At 38.6% G+C, this 26,536-nt stretch overlaps 5 protein-coding genes across 8 annotated transcripts; 3 read left to right on the top strand and 2 right to left on the bottom strand.

Moving 5' to 3' along the window:
* Positions 1 to 10: 10 nt before the first annotated feature.
* On the top strand, positions 11 to 4,923 carry LOC111487377 (mitogen-activated protein kinase kinase kinase 1-like). Its single transcript, XM_023134758.1, has 9 exons — positions 11 to 1,101; positions 1,305 to 1,389; positions 1,469 to 1,531; positions 2,167 to 2,330; positions 3,032 to 3,104; positions 3,197 to 3,256; positions 3,351 to 3,461; positions 4,105 to 4,345; positions 4,449 to 4,923. Exons 1-8 carry the CDS (start codon positions 197 to 199, stop codon positions 4,321 to 4,323), a joined length of 1,680 nt encoding a protein of 559 aa, XP_022990526.1. The 5' UTR covers positions 11 to 196; the 3' UTR covers positions 4,324 to 4,345; positions 4,449 to 4,923.
* A 1,255-nt stretch (positions 4,924 to 6,178) lies between these two features.
* LOC111487520 lies at positions 6,179 to 10,610 on the top strand. 4 transcript variants are annotated; one of them, XM_023134945.1, is made up of 3 exons: positions 6,179 to 6,417; positions 6,517 to 6,589; positions 8,940 to 10,610. In XM_023134945.1, exon 3 carries the CDS (start codon positions 8,953 to 8,955, stop codon positions 9,931 to 9,933), a length of 981 nt encoding a protein of 326 aa, XP_022990713.1. In that variant the 5' UTR covers positions 6,179 to 6,417; positions 6,517 to 6,589; positions 8,940 to 8,952; the 3' UTR covers positions 9,934 to 10,610. The 4 variants fall into 4 exon arrangements, 3 of the variants coding, with proteins under 3 accessions (XP_022990713.1, XP_022990712.1, XP_022990711.1); XR_002719095.1 differs by lacking the exon at positions 6,517 to 6,589 and having other exon boundaries at positions 6,180 to 6,417; positions 8,940 to 10,086; positions 10,185 to 10,610; XM_023134944.1 differs by lacking the exon at positions 6,517 to 6,589 and having other exon boundaries at positions 8,862 to 10,610.
* Positions 10,611 to 11,587: 977 nt separating this feature from the next.
* On the bottom strand, positions 11,588 to 12,588 carry LOC111487148. The gene is made up of 2 exons (XM_023134410.1): positions 11,990 to 12,588; positions 11,588 to 11,911 (listed from the first exon to the last, which is right to left on the bottom strand). Exons 1-2 carry the CDS (start codon positions 12,443 to 12,445, stop codon positions 11,852 to 11,854), a joined length of 516 nt encoding a protein of 171 aa, XP_022990178.1. The 5' UTR covers positions 12,446 to 12,588; the 3' UTR covers positions 11,588 to 11,851.
* Positions 12,589 to 14,702: 2,114 nt separating this feature from the next.
* On the top strand, positions 14,703 to 17,002 carry LOC111487583 (nitrate reductase [NADH]-like). The gene is made up of 4 exons (XM_023135033.1): positions 14,703 to 15,585; positions 15,688 to 15,828; positions 15,915 to 16,147; positions 16,291 to 17,002. The coding sequence occupies exons 1-4, from the start codon at positions 14,703 to 14,705 to the stop codon at positions 16,780 to 16,782; spliced, it is 1,749 nt and encodes a 582-aa protein (XP_022990801.1). The 3' UTR covers positions 16,783 to 17,002.
* A 606-nt stretch (positions 17,003 to 17,608) lies between these two features.
* Positions 17,609 to 19,590, bottom strand: LOC111487798 (protein MEI2-like 6). Its single transcript, XM_023135335.1, has 4 exons — positions 18,689 to 19,590; positions 18,318 to 18,437; positions 18,083 to 18,242; positions 17,609 to 18,015 (listed from the first exon to the last, which is right to left on the bottom strand). Exons 1-4 carry the CDS (start codon positions 19,261 to 19,263, stop codon positions 17,836 to 17,838), a joined length of 1,035 nt encoding a protein of 344 aa, XP_022991103.1. The 5' UTR covers positions 19,264 to 19,590; the 3' UTR covers positions 17,609 to 17,835.
* Positions 19,591 to 26,536: the final 6,946 nt, after the last annotated feature.

The following is a 26,536-nucleotide window of genomic DNA, read 5'->3' as shown; positions in this document are numbered from 1 at the left end:
ACCCGCGTTTTTTTTTTTTTTTTTCTCTCTCTCCGGCGTTTACCAGTCCAATTCAGTCCATGTTTCCTCAATCTTGGAGGCTGATTCAATCTTTCAATTCCTAATTCCATCAATTTTTGTAGTTTTTCCTTCCTGAAATCGTTGATTTCTTGTTGTTGCCGGCGGTGAGGGGATAGTTTAATGGGCTAGAGTCTCGATGCATCGTCTGCCTCAGTTTCTCTCTCCTGGGAAACGAAAAAAAGCTATGGATTCGAGAAAAAACGCAGGTAAACCCAAGCTTGGCCGACTTAATGCGGCGAAGAACATCGATTATGACGCTCCTTCCTCGTCTTCTTCGCTCGAAGATTCTTCTGGATCTCTTTACACTCGGTCCATGGACACGCCGGATGCCTCCAGCTTTCGGATTCAAGGGATCGACGGTGAAATTGATTTCATCTGTCGGACTTTAGGGCTAAACGGTCCCGAAGACTTTGGGATTCCGATGGAGGCTTGGGAGGCTAGAAAGCTTCGTTCATCTTCCGAGCTTCTACCGAAGTCGAGATTGCATCCTATGGATAGCCCGAAGAGCGAGGAAGTTAGTATGGAGAAGGAAGATAAAGAAATCGAAGATGAATTGTGCCTTAGGGTTAAGGATTCAGTTCGAATTAGCGTTGAGCAATCGACGGCTAAGACCGAATCTCTCGAGTGGAATGAAAGCCGTATGGCTACTACTGTTGAATGTAGCCCGAGAAGTGGAATCAATGGTGCTCGGCCTCCCTTACTCAAGCCGCCGCCGCCTATGGATGTCGATAATACTTGGGACATTTTGAAAACCTTTGCTCCTTTAGTTGACGAAGTAAATCGCGATGAAGTTCAAAAAGGAATCGAACCTTTTGTCGAAGGAGAAGGAGAGGGAAATATTGTCGGGCCTGTGGAGAATTCACCGCTCGTTCGGTCTTGGTGTTCTTTCACAACCTCGAATGATGATGACTGTTCGAGCTGCACTACAGAGCCTGCAAATATTTCACCCAATATGAGATGTAAACCCATCATCACGACTTGGGTAAAAGGAAAACGTCTAGGGAGCGGTTCATTTGGATCTGTGTATGAAGCAATGTCACAGTACGTTATGTTTCTCTTAGCTTATTTGGTAGGAAGAAGAATTTCCCGGTGGCTGATACCCTTTTGTTGATAGGAAGAAGAACTCAGCTTAAATCTCACATTAGTCTTCGTTTACTCTGATAATTCATCTGGGTTTTCAAGAACATCTTGATCAGAAAGCCTTAGTGTTATTTTGGCTATCTGATTTTGTTTCTCTTCTGCAGGAGTGGGGCCTTCTTTGCAGTCAAGGAAGTATCACTGCTCGATGAAGATAGTCAGGGAAGACAAAGTATCTATCAACTTCAGCAGGTGAGTTACCTTGCTCTGATTTGAAATTCTGAATGTGTACACTTTATAATCTCTTATTCATAACCTGTTTTTCTTCCAGGAGATAGCTCTTCTAAGTGAGTTCGAGCACGAGAACATAGTTCAGTACTATGGCACCGACACGGTATTGGCCTTCTCCATCCCGAAGAATTTGAAGTTATTAGGCTTTGGGTGGTTCGAAAAAAGTCGAGCTTAATTATTTTAGTTTATTAGCTTAATCATCTATAGGGACTAAAGTATCTTGGTTCTAGTCTTTGATAATCTAATACGTTTTCGGTTTCAGTTGAGTATACGCAAAGGATATGCAGAGTTCAATTCAATGTTAGTTGCCCTTGAATCACAAACGAATTCTAAGCTTTGGCTGAATTGTTATTTGCACTGTGATGCTTATGTTTTCTTTGTTTTCCTTTTCATCATAGCTTAGAATTCAAATATTTTGTTAAGAAAGATGAGAAATCAAGCACAACTTCTAAAAACTAAAAACCAAAAACCTCGGGGATTATCAGAGATGCCTTAATTTTTCATCTTATTGGAAGTATGTTGGTAGGTGCAGTGATGCGCAGAGTTTGGAGCACACATTATCTGATTATTTCCTGCTTTCTTTTAGATTTGAGCTTTAAGTTCAGGCCATATCATGGATTCTTGCATGGCTATCCAATTTTATCCAATGTAGCAATTGATTTCATCTAGTTTCCTACTCGTCACTATTACAATTTCGTATATTCAATAGTTAATACTTTACTTGATTATTATTTGCAGGAGCCGGATGGGTCAAAACTCTATATCTTCCTTGAGCTTGTATCTCAGGGCTCCCTTATGAGCCTATATCAGAGGGTTGTCCTTACGGATTCCATTGTTTCCGCCTATACAAGGCAGATTCTGTGTGGTTTAAAGTATCTTCATGAGCAAAATGTGGTTCACAGGTACACAAATGAATCTATTATGTTATTGATTATGAATTGTGCTAGTGAATGCAGTTGTGAGTTTTCTTTTAGTTTTATTTCGTCTGTCCAGAATGAGTTACGCTTATCGGTTGTTGAGTCTGTGACTCTTATGGATCTGTCTGTATTTATTCTGTTCATATTTAATACTATTGCTGTGGATGGGAACGGGGAAAGATTTGTCTCAGTTGTCAAGTTCATGTTATTTTTTTTGTAATCCTTTGATCTTGTGGCTGGTGGGTATATCTCATTTTGGAGAGGGGAACAAAACATTTTTTATAAGGGTGTGGAAACCTCTCTCTAGTAGGCACGTTTTAAAACCGTGAGTTTGACGACGGTACGAAACGGGCTAAAGCGGACAATATCTGCTAGCGATGGGCTTGGCTGTTACATTCTCGGTTTCTTATAAAAATTAAACTTACTATGATTCTTAAACTGTATCCAACAAATATATCAGTCCCTCCATTAAAGTCTGTAAAATTCTTCTTTGATCATATCCTTGAGGAGATATTATATCTAGAATTCCTCTATGGTTTCTGTTAAAAGAATATCTGGACAACCATTTTAAATAGGTTCTTCTTCTTCATATTTATTGATCTAACTCTTGCTTCACTACCCCCCCAACCCCTCTTAATGAATAATAATTTTCTTATTTTGATGTTTTTGAAATTTTTGTCATAAAGGGATATTAAATGTGCTAATATATTGGTGGATGTGAGTGGATCTGTGAAGCTTGCAGATTTTGGTTTGGCGAAGGTTTTCTTCTCAATCTATTTGATTATTTCTGTTGTTGGCCTTGTTTTTATGTGAATTTATTTCCATAAAACCATTGTCTTCATTCTCTTCAGGCAACAAAATTGAACGACGTTAAATCTTGTAAGGGAACTCCGTTCTGGATGGCACCTGAGGTTCGCGTTCTTCCTTGAAAATGAATCAAGTATATTGTTCTTTTGTAGTTTATTTGAAAATAATTTCTCATCATCAGTGCCGTGATTTATGCAGGTGGTTAATAGGAAGGGCCAGGGCTACGGTCTTCCAGCTGATATCTGGAGCCTTGGGTGCACAGTATTGGAAATGTTAACCCAGAAGCTTCCGTACTCGGAATTCGAAAATGTACGTGCCACCTTTGTTCTTCTCCATCAACTTTTTTTTGTTTGTTTGGCTGTTTGTTGGTTCGTTTTCTGTGGGATTGTGAGATCTCACATCAACGGATGGAGAATTAAACATTCCTTATAAAGGTGTGGAAACCTCTCCCTAACATATGCGTTCTAAAATCGTGAGACTGATGACAATACGTAACGGGCCAAAGTGGACAATATCTGCTAATGGTGGGCTTGGACAGTTACAAATGGTATCAGAGCTAAACACCAGACGGTGTGCCAACGAGAACACTGAGCTCCCAATGGGGGTGGATTGTGAGATAGTGAGATCTCACATCGGTTGGAGTGGTGAACGAAACATTTCTTTTAGGGGTGTGGAAACCTCTCCCTAGCAGATACATTTTAAAACCGTGAGGCTGATGGCGACCCGTAACAGGCCAAAGTGGACAATATCTGCTAACGGTGGACACTTGGACTGTTACATTTTCAAAGTTCACTGCTTGCGTTGAAACTGAGATAACACAAGATTAATGGTTCGAAGGGGTTTCGAAACTTGCAGCTCAGCTCTCTTATTTATCAATTCTTGTTTATTATGATAGGAGACAACATAACCATTATTTGTAAGGTTCTGAAACTGCTATCCTTCGAATCCACAGCATATGCAGGCCCTATATCAGATTGGAAAAGGCAGACTACCGGCGATTCCCGACTCTCTCTCAGACGATGGGCGGGATTTCATTCTGCAGTGCCTTAAAGTTAATCCAAACGATCGTCTTACTGCAGCTGATCTTTTAAATCACCCGTTTGTTAAAAGACCAGCTTCCAGTTCATCAGGGTCAGCATCTCCTTACTACAGGCCAGGCAGAAGAATTTGACCTGAAAAGTGAGATTTGTAAGGTAGAGTTTCTACTCTTCATTTGTTACCAAAAACTGAACAGTCTATGATATTTATTCTCCATTTCATCTGGGTTAATATATATGCTACACTCCATTCTCTCAGATTCTGGAGTCGAAAATAGGCATACACGTCAACCGACTTGGTTACATCCTGTAGTTGAACGGCTTGCTGAGAACCAAGACCAAGTTCTGGTTCTTCGCACAATCTCGGCTGTAAAAGTTCGACTCCGGCACATTTTTCTGTAATTATTGGATTTCTAGAATAGATATTGATGTACGCAGCAGAGGGTAACTAGTTTGTGTGCCACTGATACAAGAACAGTTAAATGGAAGTGCTTCTAGTTATTGTGTGTTTAGTTAGTTGGGTAGCTAAGAATAGAGAACAAGAGAGAACAAGAACAAGAAGAATGAAATTTGCTGATTCAGGTTGTGATTGGTATTATTATTGTGCTTAGCTACTTGGGTGATTCAGGCCTAGCTGTGTTTTTGTAACTATACAAAAGAAGGAACATTCACGCTGCTTGTAAAAATTAATTATATATAGATAAGGCAGTCTCTTGGGTGTTTTCTTTCTTCAACTTTGAACTTTGTCTACTTTTTAGCTTTGTTCTATCAAGTTTGACCATCCTGCTTATCATTGACTTGATCTTTGGTCAAAGTTGAACTTTCTCAATACGTTTCTTCCATTTTCTTCTTCTTTTTTCTTTTTTTAGAAAACTTGTATAAATAAAAGTTTTGCAATAATGAGCGTCTGTAAAAACCACCTTAGGTTGGCCTACTAGTCGAAATGACCTATTTTTGGATGCCTCGAAAACCCTTGCCTATATCAGATACTATCCATGGATCAAACTTTCCCAAACCAACACCAAGACCTAAATGCGGGACTGGTAGAAGGGTTGGTATGAAGGAGCAAGTTCTCCACAAGGTGAGAAAATTTAGCGTAAGACAAGATGCTTAATTACTAGCGACAAAAGTAGATTCCACAACTGGAGTCCTTTGATAAGTAAGTTACGTGTCACGGTTATGTTTGTCCAAGGCGTGTTGTCGATGGTTGCATGCATCTTTCAAACTCGTTTTACATGTTGTCATCTTAGATAGGTTTTTATTATTTTACGTTGTGTCAATATGAGGTATATAATTATTTACCAAAATCATGTCCACCTGCTAGAGCTAAAATTCTCCAAAATGTACTATTCGGAGATGCGACTCTTTGTCAACTCTTACCTAGATTTTGTACGACCGTTCAACGAAATCATGACTAGTTGTCAAATTCTCCCTATATGATATTTAAGCTGTTGTGTTGCCTTTTGCTCATAGCCATATAATATTGTTTTCAATCTTTCTTCAATTTTTTCAAATCGTATTCAAATGTATTTTCTTGCGCACGTTTACTAAAATATTTCTGGAAAAACGTGACTCGAGGCCCGAGCATATGCCGACATTGTTTGCGACGTTTGAACTTCTCACGACTGACTTGTTCGTTGGGTTATAACAAGTACTGCATGATCGTTGTCCCGCTGCTGCAAGAGTACGATTGTGACACTACGCACCTTGCTCTTCTCTTATAAGCAAGCAGATTTGATTTAGAAAGAAGCGGAAAAAAGAACGTATAACTTGCAGTGAAGGGCGTTACGAGTTACTTTGGTAGCAATGGTCTCACGGTAATAGTTGAGGTGCGATAAGCTAGCCATAAAACAATATTAAAAACTATATAAAATTTTAAAAAAATATATATGTGTTGAAAAATAGGGCCTGAGGCCCATTAAATAATCCACATAATTGGGGCCTTAAGCCCACAAGAGATTCGCCATAGTGTCGTGAAGGAAAAAGAAACGATGAATTTCAGATTAAAAAGGAAAAAGAAAAAGGGGAAACCTCCACGCAAGTCCCCAGCACACCTCTCCGAACAATCGAGAGCGCTTCTCTGGCCTCGATCCTCCGTTCTCCGTTCTCCTTCTCCGCCTTCTTCTTCTTCTTCTCACTTCACAATTCACATTTCATTAGGGTTTCAATTTCACTCCTCTCCCATCGTCGGCGACGCCTTCAATTACCGGAATCACTCACCCATTCAGGTACGTTTCCTTCCAATTCCCTGTCCCCCTTCTTTTCCCGATCTTAATTCTCTCTTTCTCCCTGTCTTTTTCTTTTCAATCCATTTTTTTTTTGTGGAGGCTGGATCATTTTTGTCATTTCCTCGGATGCCTGTTACGTGTTGGCTTCTCGCATTATTCATCGCACTGTGTGGTATTCCACGTTTCCTCTCTGTTTTAGGGTTTTTTTTAATCGTTTGTTTGTTTCCTCTTTATCATTTCCTCCACGATTCTGTATATGTTTGCTACTCATCAGTTCTCAAGATGTCCAATCAAAATAGTTCAATTGGGAATTATAATCCCGTATTTGCCCTCAATTTTAAATGAGGTTTCCCTCTGTAGTTCCCAAAGTTGTGTGTTTCTTCCTTTTTTACTCCCAAAATGTTGATGTCTGGCATTTTGTTCATACTGATTGCTTTGTGCGTATATAGATTTTAGAAACATTTTACCTACTAACAATAATTCCAAGTGTAACCTTGATTTCTTGGACGCTGCAGTTATTTTTCTGTCGATTGACTTTTCCTTCTATTCTGCGTAGTATTTGAATTTTCTGGCATGAAAATTTATGGATGCCCACTTACAAGTGGGTGGAGTACGTACACCAATGTGGATTTCAATGTTCTCAATCTAATTATTAGAAGATCGGACGGCTGTTTAAGCTTTCCCACTGTATTAAATAACTTTTAGAGGCTACAGGGCATGGGAATGACTATACGACATCAGAATCTAATGTTATATTTGCATTAGTAGCTGTTCTAAATTTGCTACCAATATAGGCTTTAATGATTGTTGTATCTTGTTTCTTTCTTCTTCACGCTCTCAGAAATTATTGAATATGTTATAAAACTGTAGAATGATAGTGATTGATGAATGTAAGAAATGAAATGTGATGTCTAACATTTTTTTTTTTTTTTTTTTGTTCAGAAGTATGTAGATTTTATTATGCGAACACATTTTAGTTTCAGAATTTCGTAAATTTACAAAGGGGTTAGAGACTATCTAAGGAAGTTTTTATGTACACTAGTGTCTTCAACTTGGAATTCCCCAGCAAAGCTCTTTTGAAGGTTCGCTGGGCAAGAGTTTAATAAGACAATAAGGTATCATAAAGGAGAAAAATGGAGAGAGAGTCACCTTGCCTTATCCGCGTGGAAATATGGATTTTAACCTGTAGGGCTTGTCATTGGCAACGATAGAAAAATGTATTCTTGATAAGCATGCATAAAATACACCTCCATTTCACAACCAAAGTACGTAGACTACAATAAGAAAGTTTCCACCCAGATGTCAGAAGCTTTCTCCAAGTTAAAAAACAACATTGTATAGTATGTACATGTATATATGATATGCGAGATGACTATACCATGCCTGACTATTTTTTTCATGTAGGGTATAATTAGTGTTTTTCAATTATAATGCTGATAATAAAATATCCTTTGTTATTCAGCAAGTATTTAGGCCTTTTGTGTTGATTTATCCATTTACATACAGTTTTATTAGTTCTTCCTCAGTTGAGTAAGTTTCACTCTATTATCCCTTTATTGGAATGAAGTTGAAGGACTTGGACTGTAAAACTTGCCATCATTATCGCAAGTACGATAGAATTTTAATATTAGAAAGATGATATGATATGATATTTCTGTCATATGTCAGATTTCTTTTGCCCGCTTTCCTCAAATATCTATGGAAGTTGCTATCATTTAAAGCATTTCTTGTAATACCATTCAATTCTCTTTATAGAAGATTCACACCCTGAAATCTATGGATCTTCTTGGAGTATTGAGTTATTTTACTTAAATGTATCGGAGTTTTTTTTTTTTTTCTTTTATGGTGTATTGAAGATTTAGGCCTCGATTACTACACAATGATACGAGTATGTTAAAAAAAAATAATAATAATAAGCCTTTGAACTTAATAATAATATGACATGACATACAAGTGGTTGTTACATGACATACAAGTGGTTGAACAGTTTTTAAAAAAAATTCTAAATTTTGTTATTGAACTATCAGTTTAGTAGCTTATGGTTGTAATCCATGAGGCACTTGAGACTAAAGAAGATGTATGTTTTAGTTGGTTCAGTTCCGTTATAGAATATTTTTCTTTTGAACTTGTCAAGGGGTTGAACATCTATTATTAGGGTATGGTTATGTAGTGTGTGACGATGTCCTCTTCTTGTGGTTTTGATCAACCTGCTTCATTATGTAATTGTCTATTTGTTTTATTTTTATTCCTGTTTCTGCTATAATGTTATTGTCTATTTATGGAGAGAATTATATTATGTATTGTCTATTTTATTTTGTTTTTCTTCCATATGGTATTATTTATTTTTACGTGATTAGGGCCAACAGCTGACTTAGGCATGAAACTTATTTCTTAATGTCTGGATTCCCCATCTTGATGTTAGTTGTAATAAAATTCGGGTGCAGGCTTGAGTTTGTGAAAATCTTGAGAGGTCCACTGTTAAGAGTGATCTGATGCTCCCACTTCCCCCTAAATGATTTCAGGTTCAATTTGTGAATGGCTATGAAAAAGATGCAAAGCAACTCTGATTCTAGGCGTTCTAGGGGAAACTCATATGTGTTGCCATCTAGTCCACTGAAAGTTGCTAAAAATGTTTTCCTCAAGAAGAGAAACTGCAAAGGGTCAGAGAAAAAAGAGTGGGAGGATGCTACCTGCTCGGTCTGTATGGAGTACCCTCACAATGCCGTGCTTCTTCTTTGTTCATCATATGATAAGGGTTGCCGGCCTTATATGTGTGCAACTGGTCGTCGATATTCCAATTGTCTTGATCAATACAAGAAAGCCTACACAAAAGTAACATCAACTCAAAGTTCAGAACAATCGAATATGCCCGTGGAAAGTTTAAGCTTGAATTTGGATGCAGGGCAGCCAAGTGAAAAGGTTAATGTGCCAGAGCTGTTGTGTCCCCTTTGTAGGGGACAGGTTAAAGGATGGACAGTGGTGGAACCAGCACGGAAGTATCTTAATTCTAAGAAGAGAAGCTGCATGCAGGATAATTGCTCATTTATTGGATGTTACAAGGAGCTGAAGAAGCACGTTAAGGCAAAGCATCCATTAGCTCGACCACGAGAAGTGGACCCTGTGCGTGAAGAGAAGTGGAAGAGATTTGAGCACGAGAGAGAGCGAAGTGATGTGATTAGCACGATCATATCGTCCATCCCTGGAGCTATTGTTCTGGGGGATTACGTGTTGGAACCAAACCGAAGTGGTTTTTACAGTGAGTACGATTCTGATATGGATGAGAATTTGGATGATGATTCTTTCTTTTCCATGGATGCATTTGGTTTTGGACGGGACAGTGGTCTGTTTTCTCGTAATTCATACCGTAGGGGAGACGAGATTGATTTTGGGATGCACCGTGCTGCTGCAGGTTTGGGATCTACTGCTACTGGTGGACCAGGACGTGGTTTCCGTAGAATTATATTTGGGAGGTCGAGGCGGCCAAGACAGAGAGGAGGACTTAACAGAATTCCATAATGATTATACAGAAAAGAAGAGGAACAAGTGGGAGTTAGGGGGCGTAAGCTTTTATTGAGATGGGGCATGTATATTCCTTAAAACTTCTCTTGTAATTGAGGTCTGTCGGTATTATTCGTCGGTTAGAAGTCATACATACCCACTCTGTTCATGGTGCATAAGTCAAATCATTTCTAGCTTTTTTTCTTTTTTTCTTTTTTTTTTTTAAACAAAAATTTAAATTTTAATGGTCAAAGAATTTGTTTGAACAGCCAGCCATGGGTGTTTTTCTCCGCTGGCGTTGGAGGGGGGAATAGGCATTGTTGGCATTGTTAGGATCCGTCGGTGTTTAGCTTGCCAGCTTGGAAGGCAAGGAGGTACAGCAGCGGAGCTCCCCCTGAGCTCCCTTTGATTTGTGGTCAATTTTCGTTTGATTGACTGACTAAACAGAACACACGACAATGGAACAAATGGTTTTGTTTCTTCTGTTCTTTTAGTAGCTATTACTCTTTCTATGGTTCTTTGGATGTTCTTTCTTTGTCTCAGGCTTACATGGTTAGCACCACACTTTGGGCTAGCCCTCTATTGCATGTGGGCATCAGCCATGCTATTGCCTTGCAGCCCACGCAAATGTTTCTTCTTCTCATATAAAGTAGAATAAGGATTATTTTAGAGTATAAAATCCTATTGGTTCTTTTTTTTCTTTTCATCAAACCCACATTTGTAGCTTGCTTTTAAATTATTCTGGTGTCTTGTATCATTTGTGTCAGTTAGTTTTAGTTTTTGTCCATTTTATCTGGACTGTGATTGTTGGACAGGTGGATACAAATGCATTATACGTAACTAAAGTAGAATTTATGCATTTTTTTTGGATTTTAAATTTGAAAAGATACCACTAATTATATTATTTGCTTTAGTTTGTGCGGTAAGTCTTAGGTTTTATAATGCATATGCTAGAGATTTCTATCCGTCTTACGGTTTTAAAATTCATATGCTAGAGATTTCTATCAGTTTTACGGTTTTAAAATGTATCTGCCAGTGATGTCTACACTCTTACAAATGATGTTTCGTTCTCTCCAACTGATTTTGGGATCTTACAATCCATCCCTTTGGGGGTTGACATCTTTGTATCCGATTTGGGATCTCACAATTCACCCCGTTGGGGGCTGACATCCTTGTTCGCACACCGTTTAATGTTTGGATACCATTTGTTAGATATTGTTTGTTTTAGCTTTTTGCATATTGTCGTCAAGGCTCACGATTTAAAAATGTATTTGCTATGAGAGATTTTCACTCTTGTTTTAAAATGCCCTTGATGCTGTTAGGAGAGATTTCCACGCCTTCTTCAGAGAGGTTTCCACTCTTGTTTTAAAATGACCCTGATGCGTGGGGGAGATTTCCATGCCTTAGAAGAGGTTTCCATCCTTGTTTTAAAATGCTCCTGATGCATCTGCTAAGAGAGATTTTCACGCTATATAATAAGGAATGTGCGTCTGCTAGGAGAGGTTTCCATCATTGTTTTAAAATACCGTGTATGTCTCTGCTAGGAGAGATTTCCACGCTTTATAATAAATAATGTTTTGTTCCCTCTCCTATTGAAATGGACCCTTATTGTCACTCTCCATCGCTCTCCGAGTCATCATATCATATTATCTATCCAGGACATAAACATAAATGGAGTATCTTAAAATTCACATTATTGCCGACTTATGCTTGATTACAGCGAAATCCTTGGACAAACACCATGACATCTGCATATGAACAACTCCCCAGAGAGAGACAAAAGAAAAACAAAAAACAAACAAAGGCAACATAAGCACTAAAAGAGAGTTGAAACAGACAGAAATGACTTAATTTCGCTGCTAATTCAGAGCCCAATGGATACCCACGAACTCAACACAAATGGCGGATCTCATTCCACCATTGCTGTCCTTAACCATCACCAACCACCGCGTTTGCAGCCCTTTGATAACCCTCCCATCAAACTCTTCAATTTCCTCTGAAAACACAAACACATTAATCAACATACTAAACAAACAATAAATAAAAACACGATTCAATGCAATGCAAAATTTACTAATATGGAAGATCCCAATCGGCCACTGCTTCTCTTGTCATCTCCATTGAAGCACTTGGGCAAGCATCTCTGTTCCACCACCTCTGTTCTCTCTTCCCTCATCATCCCAACCCGTTCATATCTCCCCTGCCGCAACCCCCGTCTCGACGGAATTCGCCGTACCGCCGCCGTCTCCGATTTCACCCTCCATTTGGATTTAGTTTTGGGCAAGTGGGTCGTAGCAGAATCGACATTTCTAAGCTCACGAGAATACGCAAGAAGTTCAGCCCGACGATCGTAGCCTCTGGATTTAGTGGCTTTGGGAGGAGCATTTGGATGAGAGTTTTTGTTAATGGAAATGGGGTTTTGATGGGACTTATTGCTCTGTTTTCTGGGAGATTCAACATAAACAGTAATGATTACTCTTTCTTTTGGGGGTATGGCTTTGATTTCGTTGCCGTTTGTTTGATCTTCCATTTCTTGCCGGAGGGATTTTGGTCTCTTTCCGGGAAGTTGGATTGAACCTAAAACAAAAAAAACAGAGAAAAAGATGAACAAAATGGCGAGAAAAAAACAAACAAACAAGAAAAAACAGAAAGAGAGTGAATTGTAATTGTGTAATTGCTAGGTTTAGATTTGATTGTGATTTGCATGAAAATTGCCTTAAAAACAACCAACATAACCCCCCAAAACAGCCGGTCGTTTGCTTTAATGTTCTATGGGTTGGGCTTGGGCCTCATCTTGGGCTTCAACCCAATATTGAGTTTGGGCCTAATATTGGGCCTGTGCCTAATTATTGGGCTTGTCCTAATATTGGGCCTGGACCTTGTGTTCTACCGACTGGACTGGACTTTTTTCACAAAATATTAAATCATGAAGAAATTAGAGCTCACAGCGAATTATAAAGGTGGCCATACTAAAACTTTTAAATTTTGAATTTCTCAACTTATTTAACACAAAAATTTTAAGAAAATAAAGAAAAAAGGTATATATATATATATATAATTTTGTGATAAATATCAAATTTAGGCTCGGAATCCATATAGATTCTCTCATTTTCTTCCATTTTATTTCATTCATGTAGAATTTTCTTATCAATCAAATAAGACCAAAAAAATCGAAGGTAAAATATAAAATCTCTCCCGAAGATTAAAATCTTTCCTCGAAATTGAATAAAAAAATGAGGAATTGTGAAATTAAAAAAAGAACGGATAAAGGAATAGTGCATAAATAATGGGAAACGAATTTGAACTGCAAAATGACTCAACTAAGTCTTTGTTACTACAAATTGAATCGAGAAATGACGGGATAGATAAACGGTTTCCATCCATACCAACGATACGAGTTTTTTTTTTTAATTGTAAAAATATTTTTTAAATGAAATATTAATTAGTTCTGTTAATAATAAGAATATTTTTATTTTTTTTATTTTTAAAAAATGAACAATTTGATAAAATAGAAACACATGCTTTACAAAGAACACTGATTTTGAAAACAGTATATGGGATTCTGGTAATGGATTATTAAAATTAAAACGTGTTATCTCACTCTTTAATCTCTGATTTTTGGTTGCTTAATTTGGTTTACTTTACACTCATAAATTTATTACCTTCCCAAAACAAACTCTTAACCATTTACTTCTTATTATCTCTTATTTATCCTATAATTTCCGCCTTTACTTTCTAGAGAATTTATGTCTTACGTTTAATAGCTGAGCAGTGAGCTATCTACAGATGGCTCATCACTCACTCTCGTTTGACAGTACCCCATATATGAGATCTTTCGTCAATTGAAAAGGGGAACGAGTGGCAGTTAGAACACTGGGCTCCGAAGGGGTAGATGGTAAGATCACACATATTTTATAAGGGTGTGGAAACCTCTCTGTAGCTTATTCAATTTTAAAAGTAGGAAAGTCTAAAGAGAACAATATCTGAATTTGAGTGTTACCCCTAAATAAAACGTTGATTTGACATTAAATTCGTAACAAAATAAGTAGGTAATCTAAGTGTGTAAATTTTATGTAGGGGTGTTTTATTTATTTTGGAGTGTTTTGAAAAAAGGGGTGGTCGGTCAACTTTTGTTTGTTGCTAAGGGCTTCAATTACATGCAAACAAGTACAAATAATAATGTCCTGAAAAAACAAAAACAAAAAAATCATGAACTAAGGATTTTGAAATTTTAATATTTTTGGTTTAATTTATATAAATTACAAACTGTTAGCTCCTCCAGTTTTTGTCTCTTAAATCTATGGTTTGTTGCAGCGTAATATTCATTATACACATCTATAAATACATGAGATCGTGAACGGTCGCAGTGCCATTCAACCTAATATGGTATTGCTGTCAGCCTCACAATTTTTAAAATGAGTCGTTGGTTAGGGAGAAGTTTCTAAAAAATTTCAACTGAAAGAGGATCCCACAATCTACTTCTCTTGTGGTTAGTGTCCTTACTGACACGTAGTTCAAGCCTAGCTATGATACCATTGATAACCGATCAAGCACATGGCTATAAAAAAAATAAAATGGAAGAAAAAGAAAATTGTATACAAATGGTGGAGAGACATTTGAGCGAGTGGGTGAGGGCGGCGCGAACCCATCAGCCCATGGGCGACCCCTCTCTACTGTGTCAGGCACACCCAGGACAGCCCCACGCGCACAGCCCATAGAATTCTCCTCACTCACCTCCCCCATAAAACCCCACCCTCTCCTCCCTTCTTTTCTCAAACCAATCTCCCATGGCGGCTAACGGTTCCATCAGAAGTTCCGTCAAGGTACGACGGGAAGAGGAAGGCGAGGATGAGATCAACGACTTTCGTGATTTGATCCAGAAAGGAATCCGTGAATTAGAGCCGTCGATTCTCGACCCCAGACACGAAGGAACGGCTGATGATTGGATCAAGCGGAATTCTTCCCTGGTCCGTCACACAGGAAAGCACCCTTTCAACTCGGAGCCGCCTCTCAACCGTTTAACGCAATACGGCTTCATCACCCCGGTCCCACTCCACTTTGTTCGCAGCCGCGGCGCGGTCCCCAGGGCTACGTGGAACGACTGGACCGTTGACGTATGTGGGCTCGTCAAATGGCCCACTAAGTTCACCATGGACCAATTGACTAACGAGTTTGGGTTCCGGGAGTTTCCGGCGACGATTGTCTGCGCCGGCAACAGGCGGAAGGAGCAGAACACGGTGAAACAGACAATTGGGTTTAATTGGGGAGCGGCGGTGGTTGCCACGTCGGTCTGGGGAGGGGTCCCACTTCGTGACGTGTTGAACCGATGTGGAATTTTTAGCCGGAAGAATGGGGCGGTGAATGTATGCTTTGAAGGGGCGGAGGACTTGCCGGGAGGCGGTGGGTGTAAGTACGGGACGAGTATAAAAGTGGAGTTCGCTATGGATCCGGCGAGGGATATAATTTTGGCGTATAGACAAAACGGGGAGGAACTGGCGGCGGACCATGGTTTTCCGGTGAGGATGATAATGCCGGGATTCATCGGAGGTAAAATGGTGAAGTGGCTGAAACGGATCATTGTGACGACGAAAGAATCGGAAAGTTATTATTATTTAATGGACAACAAAGTTTTTCCATCCCACGTGGACGCTGAGCTGGCCGACAAAGAAGGTAATCTACAAATAACAACGTTGTATGAATATGTGGTATATTGATTTGAAAGTCTCATATTAGCTTAATTAAAGAGATGATCATGGTTTAATTAAAATGCAGCGTGGTGGTATAAGTCGGAGTATGTAATCAACGAGTATAACATTAACTCGGTCATAACTACGCCCAGCCACAACGAAATTCTGCCCATCAAGCCCTGTAGCACTCGGTCGCCCTACATCTTGAGAGGCTATGCTTATTCTGGTGAATCTCTGACTCTTATCTAATTATGTTATAGAGAGATCTGTCTTCACTTCCTTTTAAATTTAACATGTTTGAGAAATGGGTAGGTGGTGGAAAGAAGGTTATGCGTGTGGAGGTGACAATGGACGGCGGAGAGAAATGGGACGTGTGCATGTTGGATCATCCGGCGAAGCCGAACAAGTTTGGAAAGTACTGGTGCTGGTGTCTATGGTCGTTGGAGGTGGAGGTTTCTAAGTTGCTCAATGTCAAGGAGATCGCCGTCCGGGCTTGGGATGAAACCAATAACACCCAGCCCGAGAAACTCATCTGGAATCTCATGGTATGTATTGTTAGGAACCATGAATCTCCCTAATAAATTCTCAACATATATATCATAATTGTTCTATGTTTTATTTCTAGTTATTAATATGGTATCAGATTACGGCTCTTAGTGTTCTTAAATGTCAAAATTTCCGTGAACAGGGATTGATGAACAACTGTTGGTTTAGAGTAAGAACGAAGATATGCAAACCCGACACGGGAGAGACCGGAATCATCTTCGAACACCCGACAATCCCCGGCAACCAGTTGGGCGGATGGATGAAGAACAGCGCCTCCACTCCCTCCATGAACAGCGCCTCCACCGCTTCCACCACCTACTCCTTATCCCAAGTCAAAAAACACAACACCCGTCAGTCCGCCTGGATAATCGTCCACGGCCATGTCTACGACTGTACCCAATTCATCAAACACCACCCCGGCGGCGCCGATAGCATCCTCATCCACGCTGGCACCGACTGCACCGAAGTATTCGACGCCATCCACTCCGGCAAAGCCAAGAAAATGCTCGAAAATTACCGAATCGGAGATGTTCGTGGTGAATGCGAATCGGACGGAGGAGGATGTCTTGCTGAGGGAGAAGATGGACACGTGGACGGTCAAGAAGGAGAGATTGAAAGTTCAGTACGTGGTTGAAGAGAGTAGAGTGGGAATACAGCGTTGGGCTTGTCACGGAGAGTATTCTCAGAGACCATATTCCGGCGCCGGCGATGGTTCAGTTGGCCGTGCAGCCCAATTTGGAGAAGATGAATTACGACACCAAAAACTAGTTGTTGGTGTTTTGATTAGACACAGATAAATTCATAAATAATATCATAATAATAATTGTATTCCCATTTAGCTCTGATTGGGAAGTTTTAGGGTTCATATACTCAATCAATTCTTTATTCCGTTTTGGCCTGTTATGTATCGTTGTCAACCTCACAGTTTTAAAATGTGTCTGCTAGAGATATGTTTCCACACCCTTCCCAGGAATATTTCGTTTCTCTCTCCAACCAATGTAGAATGTCACAATTCACTCATTTTGAGTGTCAGCATTCTTGCTAATGTCACAATTCACTCATTTTGAGTGCCAGCATTCTTGCTAGCATACCACTCGAAACTTGGGTTCAATACCAGTCAAAACCCACTATTAGCATATGTTTGCTTTGAGTTCTTATACTATTTGTAACTAACACAAGCCCAACACTAGCATGTCTTGTCTACTTTGGCTCGCTACGTATCGTTGTTAGACTCACAGTTTTAAAATGTCTACTATGGAGCGTCTAGCCTTATTCCGACCACTGCCTCACACCGTCCAATGACCGACTCTAATTCAATTGGTCGCTTAAAATCACTCTAAAATCAAATAAAAACTTTCATAAGAACTGAAAATGAGCTTCTTATGAACAGATTCTTAAAACCCATTACCAGAAAAGATAACGAACTAACCAACAAGCCAAAAAGTTAAAAGCTTTGACAGGTTTAAGAGAGAATATTATTGCAGAAAGTGACCATTTCAGACAGACATGGCGCTACAACATCCTAGGCAAACCGAACATACAAACATACAAATAGACCGCCACTCACTCATGTTTTCAATTCTCCCCAAACGAAACTGCAGCGGTCGGGGAGACAATCAAAACACAAGACAAACACCTTCTACCTCGATTCAAACACATCAACCAACCCGTGCATGGTCGGGGATGCTCAGCTGCTGCTCGACTTCTTGAGCGGCTTGCGAGGTACCCTGGGAATGCGCCTCCCGACATTAACCATTCGGTAACGTCGATGACCGTCGCTTGCTGGAGATAACATCACAGGCAAATATTGATCGGTTAGACACCAGAAGATCTTGTTCTTGAATGCATTCTTCAAAGCCTCCTTGCCCTAAGTCAAACAAGTTAACATCAACTCCAATTGATTATATGTTATAGTCTATAATCGAGAGATAAACCTGAATTCTAGCGGCAGTGACCTCACAAATCTTCTTGTTGACATTAACATCCCATTTGTAATTGTTATAAACAGCACAAAACTGAGAAGCAGCCATGGAAGTCGAGAAGTTCACAAACGCATAACCCAAATTCGATACTTTCCCTTCATACCAAGATCTCCTACAAATTCAAAAGAATATTCACAACCAAGTATGAACACACAATGAAAATCATGGGGTTTCATTCAAAACCCACCTGAAATCCATTGGCAAATAAACAAAATCATATTCAGAAGCAGAGAAATCAGGTCGAGAATCGCTTGGTTGGTTCATCACTTGACAGTATCTGTCCAGCAACTGCAGAAGATCACGCCGCCTGCTTTGAAGCCATTGTCTTAAAGTTAATAGCAATAAATGCAAATCAAAGACATTGATATGCTAAAATAATTAATTAAACACATTACAATTTGTACAATTCCAGATGATTAACTGACAAATAACAAAAAGTTGGAATTAACCCATAACCCCACTTCAGTTTATACCTTTCTCATCCTCCAAGAAAATTCTCAGAATTGAAAACAATGTTAAGCTCTAAAATTAGCGAAAATAAATATAAAATGTACCCACTTGAACTGGTTGGGGATGTTTTTTAACATCACTGTAGTGATTCCAGAGCCACCCACTGGGCAATGATCAGTTTTCTCAACTGGGTCATCGCCGCCGTGGCCAACGGCGCTACCGATTTTCTTCTCGACCCATTTCGGCGGAGATTTGGTCACTCTTCGAGGGCCACAGGAAACCACGAATTCCCTTTTGAACCTACGACACTCTGTTTTGAAGACATGCTTTGAATCCGTTATAGCGTCACGGGCGCAGCCCACTGCCATTGCCTGACACGGCGGCAAAGCGTTGTAGCAGGTAATGGCAGGATAAGTATAGAATTGCCAATAGTAAGGCGTGGACGCACATGGGAAGTAGAGATTGTCGTACACTGAAAGAAGAGAAGCGGCGACATGCGGCGGCGGAGGAGGCGGAGGCGGAGGCAGGAGGAAGGAGGAAGGTTGAAATAGGAAGGGGTCGGCGTTGGGATTCAAGGGATTTGAGGCTACGGCCATGAGTGGGTCGTAATGAAATGAAATGGGGATGAGGGAGAATGGGGGAGGAGGGTTAATATGGTGATGGTGGTGGTGGTGATCGGCCATGGATTAGGGTTTGAATGTTTTTTTTGTTGTTGTTTGTGGTGGTGGTGATCCAATGATGAAGATTGTAAATGGGAAGAGTATTAAGAAGTCTTGTCAAAGAATTTAATGTTAGTGTTTGTTTAGAAGAAGACAAAGACAAACTCAGCTTTGCTCCACCTGCGGTTTGGCGGCGTTGTTGGAGATTGTGACACAAAATGGGGGCACCATTTCCACTATCAATTTTTTCTTTTAAAGATTTTGTGTTTTCTTTTCGAGTTCTTATGTCAATATTCCAACAAAAATTATCAATTTAGATCTTCTTTCTTAGTTTCAAGGGTTAGAGTAATAATAGTAAACAAATATTTGATTTTTTTTTCTTTTAATTTTAAGAATATTAATGTTTTTTCTTTTTAAATTTAAAAGTATTTTTTTAAAGGTGTTACTAACATACTATTGGTTGTCATATTCTAATGATATAAGAATTTTTTATATTTTAAAAAAACCTTATAAATACAAAAATTTCAAACCTCAATCACATGTCTTAAAATTAAAGGGGTTATCTTTTAATTAAGCTATATCTAAGCTAAAATGTTATAACTAACAATTAACTAATAAAAGAAAACAATTAAAATTAAGTAATGCATGTAATTATGAATAAATTATCTTTCCTCTCTCATTAATTTTTAAAGTAAATAAGTATCATCTCTAAAATAATAATAATAATTCATATAATTAATGTATAATAATTATTTTTAAATCTTTTGTTTATTTATTTATTTATTATTATTATGTCGTAATTAAAAAAAAATAAAGGGAGGATGGGAATTATAAGTGGATAAAGTGAGGGTCAAATCGAAGATCAAATGGGTATCCCAAATTAAAGATCCTATTTCAAGCCTTTTCCCTTTTTTTTTTATATTGTAAATTCATCACCTTTTTCCATCAATCATCTAAATCAATTTTATATTTAAATATTTTTTTTTTCTCTTCAATTTATTTTAAATAAATTTATCAATTTCAAAATTTTAAGTTTTAAGATATATTTTAAAATTTTATATTTCATTTATTTGTGTGTGGATAGAGGAATGTTTTTTTTTCCCATTTTTAATATGATTTTATAAAATTATTCGCTTAAAATAAAATTTTAATGTATAAATACCAATTTCAATATGAAATTTTTTATAAGAAAAAAATAATATAATGTTTCATATAATTTTTTAAATTTAAAATTTTAATATTATAACATTAAGTTTGACATTTAAATATATATATTTAAAGTGATATGAGCTGGATGAGAACGTACGTACCTTATTTAGCTAACGAAAAAAATCTTTTCTAGCTTCCTCAATTGTCCGCCTGTTCAAAATGAGGTCCAGCTCCATAAAAACTCGCTTCCAGTGTTCATTAATTTTAGGTCCTGCATATTAAATATACATTTGTATGAGTGTAATAGTTCAATATTTGTGCTTGTAAACAAGAAGAGACATTGGGAAACATGGGGAGGGGAGAAGATAGAAAAGGATTACAACTTTTTGAAAGCTCAAAGACAGAGTTGGTAGTAGGAGTGATAGAGTCTGTGTGATAATATCCCAAACGTACAACAAAAACAAGAACAGTAAAACCCTAAAATCTAAAAGGATTAGACCCTTTTCCCAAAAGTACACAACCAAACAAACCAAGTGTACATATCTTCGCTTCTGTAACTCCTTCTTCATCCCTCCAAACCAAACCAAACCAAACCAAACCGAACCCTTTAGCCCTGCGCTGCCACTGCCACTGCCACTGCCACTGCCCCTGCCTCTGCCTCTGCCAACAAGCAACAAGAACAGCCCCATTCCCATTTCCATGCAAACCCAACTCTGCCGCTTCTCTTAGCATTGTTTGGGCTAAAGCCAACCTCTTCCACTTCCCTTTTGACCACTCCACTTATGGCTCCTCTTCCGGACCTTTCTATTCTCCAAGTTTTTTACTGTTTTGGTAACCTGCCTTAATGCAACCTTGCTGCCGCCTGCGTCCTTCCATAACATGCTCAGGTTTCTGAAACGGATTTCAAAAGGGTGTTTGCAGAAGATATTCCCCCAAGTTGAGTAGAACCCCATCTAGCTTGATGTGTGCTGTGTTGTGTTTCAGTCGCATTGGCTGTTGGGTTTGAATTGTTGTTAATTTTGTGTAACAAAATGGTTGACCTTGACAACTAATAATGTGCAACCACAATCAGTATTTCTCTTTCTCCTTCCCTTTCTTGTCTTACATTCTGCCAATAATTTTTACCCATAAACTACCCATATTCGTAAAAGTTTCATTTCTATAGCTAAATTAGTTCCGTTTGTGCTATCAGTTTACGATTTTAAAATGTGTCTACTATGAAGAAATTTCTACGCTATTCTAAGAAATACTTGGTTCCCTTTTCCAACCAAGGGATCTATTGATATAAGTTTGTGTAGTTTAGGATATAAAAATGTTTGATATTGTCTAACACGAGGGATGGGAATTGTTGATTGAATCCGACTAGGGATTAGGGAAGGTAGCTGAACCAGAGGCTTGAAGGTTGAAAGATGAAAGTCTGGTCTCCATGGGACATCATTATGAAACCTAATTTTATTCAATATCCTAGGATTGAATGGGTACCTTTAGACAATTGGATCAAACATAAAATCATAAAAGACCATTAGAGTTGAAAAATGATCAATGAAATTAGGACTAAGTGATTAAATAGGAGGCCAAAAAGTCCATTAAATTTAAGCGGAAACAAGTTGACCCGACCTAACTCAGACCAGCTTGGAGCTTGTGTGGGCTTGCCCTTGCATACCTAGGACCCAGTGATTCACGGTGGAAACTCGATTCACTCTTGACCCGTTCTTGTATAGAGAAAGGAGAGTAAACCCTAGGCCGTCTAACTCCATTGAAGGCAACTTTTTACTTGAGGACATTTGCCCCATTCCCTTACTAGAGTAAGTGGCACGCTCCAAGTCCATGGGCCAACATGGGCCAAAATTACGTAAAGGGGGGTACTACGGGCCTCAAACATGGGCCGAAATGAGTTTCACTCCGGGCCTCAAACATGGCCCGAATGAATTTCCCTCTGGACCTCAAACATGGGTCAAAATTACGTAAATGGGCCAACATTCACATAATCGTGTTCAGCATATTTTCTCACCCTTATACCCACAAATACTAAATCTTTTCTTTTCTTTTTTTCCCCAATTCCAACCTTTAAGTAATAAAGCACCTCTGACTTTTTTTCAAACGACCTGGAACATTAAAAAAAAAAAAAACGTTTTAGAACTTTTTGAACAGTTCATTTAAACTATGTTGGAATCATTGGAGGTTTGAACTTTGAATTCAAATCAACTGGAAGACCTGGAAGGCATTTTATTGAAATTAGTGGCAAAAGAAAGAAAAAGATATGAGACAAAGAACTGTAGAAGTAAAGAACTCATAGAGAGAGAGAGGTTGAGTTACTAAGTGGGGCAGTGAAGAAGAAAGGGATGGTGGTGGGATCTATTAGGTGCAGCTACCATATGGTGGTGCTGGTCACCTAAAACTGAGGTATTCCCACATTCAAATATTTCATAATTAACTCACAAATCGTAGTAATGCCAACAAAATTATTGCATTTTTTGAACCCATCCATCCATCTCTTCCCAATGCTTTGGTCTCTCTCTTCTATTCATGATCCATTTTCTCTTTCTACCTCATCATTGCCTAAGTTTTATGGTTGCAGATTTCAATTCAATTCAATTCAATTATTTCCAACTAGTGTGAATGGAGCGAGCTAGCTTCTGGGTCTCACTCAATCAAGGTAGGCCCAGCCTATATCTATATAGATTAAAGGAAAAGGCAGTGGTGGTGTGGTCATTCATAATTGCAGATATAGATGAAGAAGAAGAAGAAGATGAGCGACCCCATCAATGGAGTCCTGACAAATGACAACTCAATGGGATACTCACAATGGAAAACATAAACTATTTTGTGATGACAAGGGGGTGTCAGTGAGATATGGAGGACCCAAAGAAAAAAGAAAAAAAAAAAAAGGAGGCATTTCATCGAACACTTGGGCTGCATACTTTGAAATTCAACAAACCAAACCCGCACACCATGTGCTTCCGCCATCCCCCATCTCTTTCATTTCCTTTCAGCCACAACCAACCCTCCACCTCTCTTCAATTTCTTTCATTCATTCTTTCTTTCCCTCTTCCATTGTCGACTACTGTTTGTCCCCCTCTTATCAGATTCTATTCCATTCTCCACGAATTATTGCATTCATTTCATAAAACCAAAATTACGAAAGATGATCCATATATTACATCATAATACATCCAAAAAATCGACACAATCATGCGGGGGATTGTTTTTTTTTTTTTCTTTTGTAGCCATGTTTCATTAGGCAGCTAATGAGAGGGTGATCAATTTCATAAGATTTGAGGAAGAAAATGAAGAGAAGAGAAACAAAACGCACCGGAAATTGAAAGGCAAAGATTGGAAGAGATGGGTTCAAGTGTTCCCTGCAATGGAAACCTCCTGCTGGCTATGGCGGGTACCTAACCCAGACCGCGTGTCTTTAATATGTTACGCTTCCTCTTTGGATAGTCTTATTAGTCAAGAGGGTACAACAAACAGCCTATCCAGTTTGGCCTCTTCTTTCTGGCGGTTTAAATATCTTAATAAATTCAATATTAAAATTTAAAATTTAATATTATAACATACTATTCCACATTTATTATACACATTAAAATTTAATATATATTTAATAATAACAATTGAATAGGGCTGCAATAAATAATATAATCTATTTCCGGCCTAATTTAGCTAATTCGGAAAATTCTCTCATCCTTTACCTTTTCAAGTCTCCGACTAGAACCCCTTAGTCTACATCACTAATGGGAAAAAATCAAAATTAATTCTTCCATTTAGATTTGATTCATGAGAACCTCTAATGAAGGGGATACTTGTGATAGTCTAAGATCTCCGCTAAGAAATATTGTCTGTTTTAGCTCGTTACGTATCGCTGTTAGTCTTTCGGTTTTAAAACGCGTCTTAAAACTGTGAGGCTGACGACGATACGTAACAGGCCAAAGCGGATAATATTTGCTAGCGGTAAGCTTGGGCTTATTGCAAATGGTATCAGAGCCAGACACTGGACGTTGTGCCAGCGAGAACACTGACCCCAAGGGAGTGACATCAGTTGTAGAGGGGAACGAAACATTCCTTACAAGGATGCAGAAACCTCTCTCTAACATATGCGTTTTAAAATTGTGAGGCTGATGGTTATACGTAATGAGTTAAATTAGACAATATATGCTAACAGTGAGCTTAAGTTGTTACAATGCGCAACATGTCAAGCCCATTAAAGTTTTCCCCACAATCAACCGAATCATATAGACATCTATTCAACACAAACATAGGTCATCGAAAGGATCTCTGAGACCCACCAAATCACAAAAGCCATAGTTTTTTTGAGAAAATGGAATTGTATTCCGAAAATGACCACATGAATAAGTTCACATTAGCACCATTTATGTTCCTTTCTTTCCTTTATCATCATCTTTCTTCTGAACATACAATGCATCATTATCCATTCTAATCTCCACAACTTTATTATCTGTTCTTCATGATATCATAAAAATCTAATTCAAGATCTTCACAATATATTGTTCAAACAAACAGGGCTAAGAGACCGCCGGAGATGTAGAACATCATAATCATCGCTCATGAAATCTTGGATTCACTTGAAAGATCTTCCTCTTTTCGCTTTTAAGGCATGCGAGGAGGGTTTCGGAATTTTACCCACAAACAATCCACAATCTTGTCTCTGGATTTTACCAAATATATCTCGATTCTCGTGCGTTAAAACGTCTCAAAATCTTCTCTCTTGATCTTCATCATCTTCTGTGTTAGTTTCCCGAGAAAAAATGGGTTGATGGGAGTGAGGAATTCTGCTCCAAATTTAAGTTTTCTGGGTTTCTTTTGGTGTGTATTACTGGAATATATAATGGGCTTCGGAGTAATGACTTGATGAATGAGTTCATGAGTCATGGTCATGTGTTGTGATGTTTCGAACATGTTTGTTTAGGACGTGTTATTCATGGCTATATGCCCGTTACAAACACTTTTTACATGTTTTCATCTTAAATAAGTCTTTACACCATAGCTGTTGTGTTGTGCTATTGTGGGGAGGAATGCTTCAAAACAAAATTGCTGGAAGGTGTGCGGCCGAGTTCATAGGTTGAAGGGGGTAGGCAGGAAGACATTACAGGCAGGACTGTCGGCCTCTTCTCTGTCTGCAAGCTTCCTTTGACAGAGAATACAAAAGCTATTCCTAGGTTTTTGTGTAATAATTTAGGTCAAACACTCATTTTTTACCAGACCCACGAGAGGTTTAATAAGAAAAACTGTGGGAGGGAGGGCCTGGTGCTGCTCAAACCTATGAACTCATCCAAATTCATTCCACAATCGTCTTAAAACACAAACCCACCTAAATTCAAATTGAAGATTTGGCTCAAATTCTAGACTTAATATAACGCCTCATGTTCAAGATTTGACATCTGATTCTCATGTATCTCCTACGATATAGTCACGTTACTTTTTGCTTCTAAGAGTGGAAACTATACCTACAAACGAACACGAATCTATCTAGTATGCATGGATTCTTCATCCAACATTAAAGAAATAGGAATAATTGAAGTGAGAAAAGAGAGAATAAAGAAAAGCAAGGTGGGTTAAGATAATGAAAAGGAAATTATATAATGAGATGGTTGACAAAAGGGGAAAAACAGAGGAAAATCCCAAGTGGAATTAAACAAAAAGGAAGAAAGTGAGAGAGGAGAGGATCCACAGCCACTAATAGACAGACCCGTGCTCTGAGATTATGCTATCAGACAATAGAAATTCCAGAAAAGCAAACAGAAGAGATAAGAGAAGAAGGTCAAATTCCTGACCTTTGACCGCTTGGGTTTAACAAATCTCTCTCCCATTTTCAACATTTTTGACGAATGGGCTTCTTACACCTGCCCAAAAACATCACCATTTCTTCAGTAAGATGATAAAAATGAGTAAAGAAAAAGGGAGGAAAGTGAGCAAACAAGGCAAAAACAAGAAAGGCCACAGCATCTTTCTCTGCTTTTCATGGCAGCTCCTCTTTTTCACTGCAAAAAGCAAACCACACCGACCCCATTGCGCCTTTAAACTCATTAAACTCAAGCCTTGAGAGACAGGGATTCAAGAATGAGTCCCCCTTTTTTTCTGAATAAAATGTTTCACATAAATCATGAACCTAATCAATCCCCCCCCCCCC

The sequence above is a fragment of the Cucurbita maxima genome, unplaced genomic scaffold (assembly GCF_002738345.1).
Source record: "Cucurbita maxima cultivar Rimu unplaced genomic scaffold, Cmax_1.0 Cma_Scf00012, whole genome shotgun sequence".
Lineage (NCBI taxonomy): Eukaryota > Viridiplantae > Streptophyta > Magnoliopsida > Cucurbitales > Cucurbitaceae > Cucurbita > Cucurbita maxima.
The sequence above is the reverse complement of the archived record's forward strand: the minus strand, read 5'-3'. Positions and strand labels throughout refer to the sequence as shown.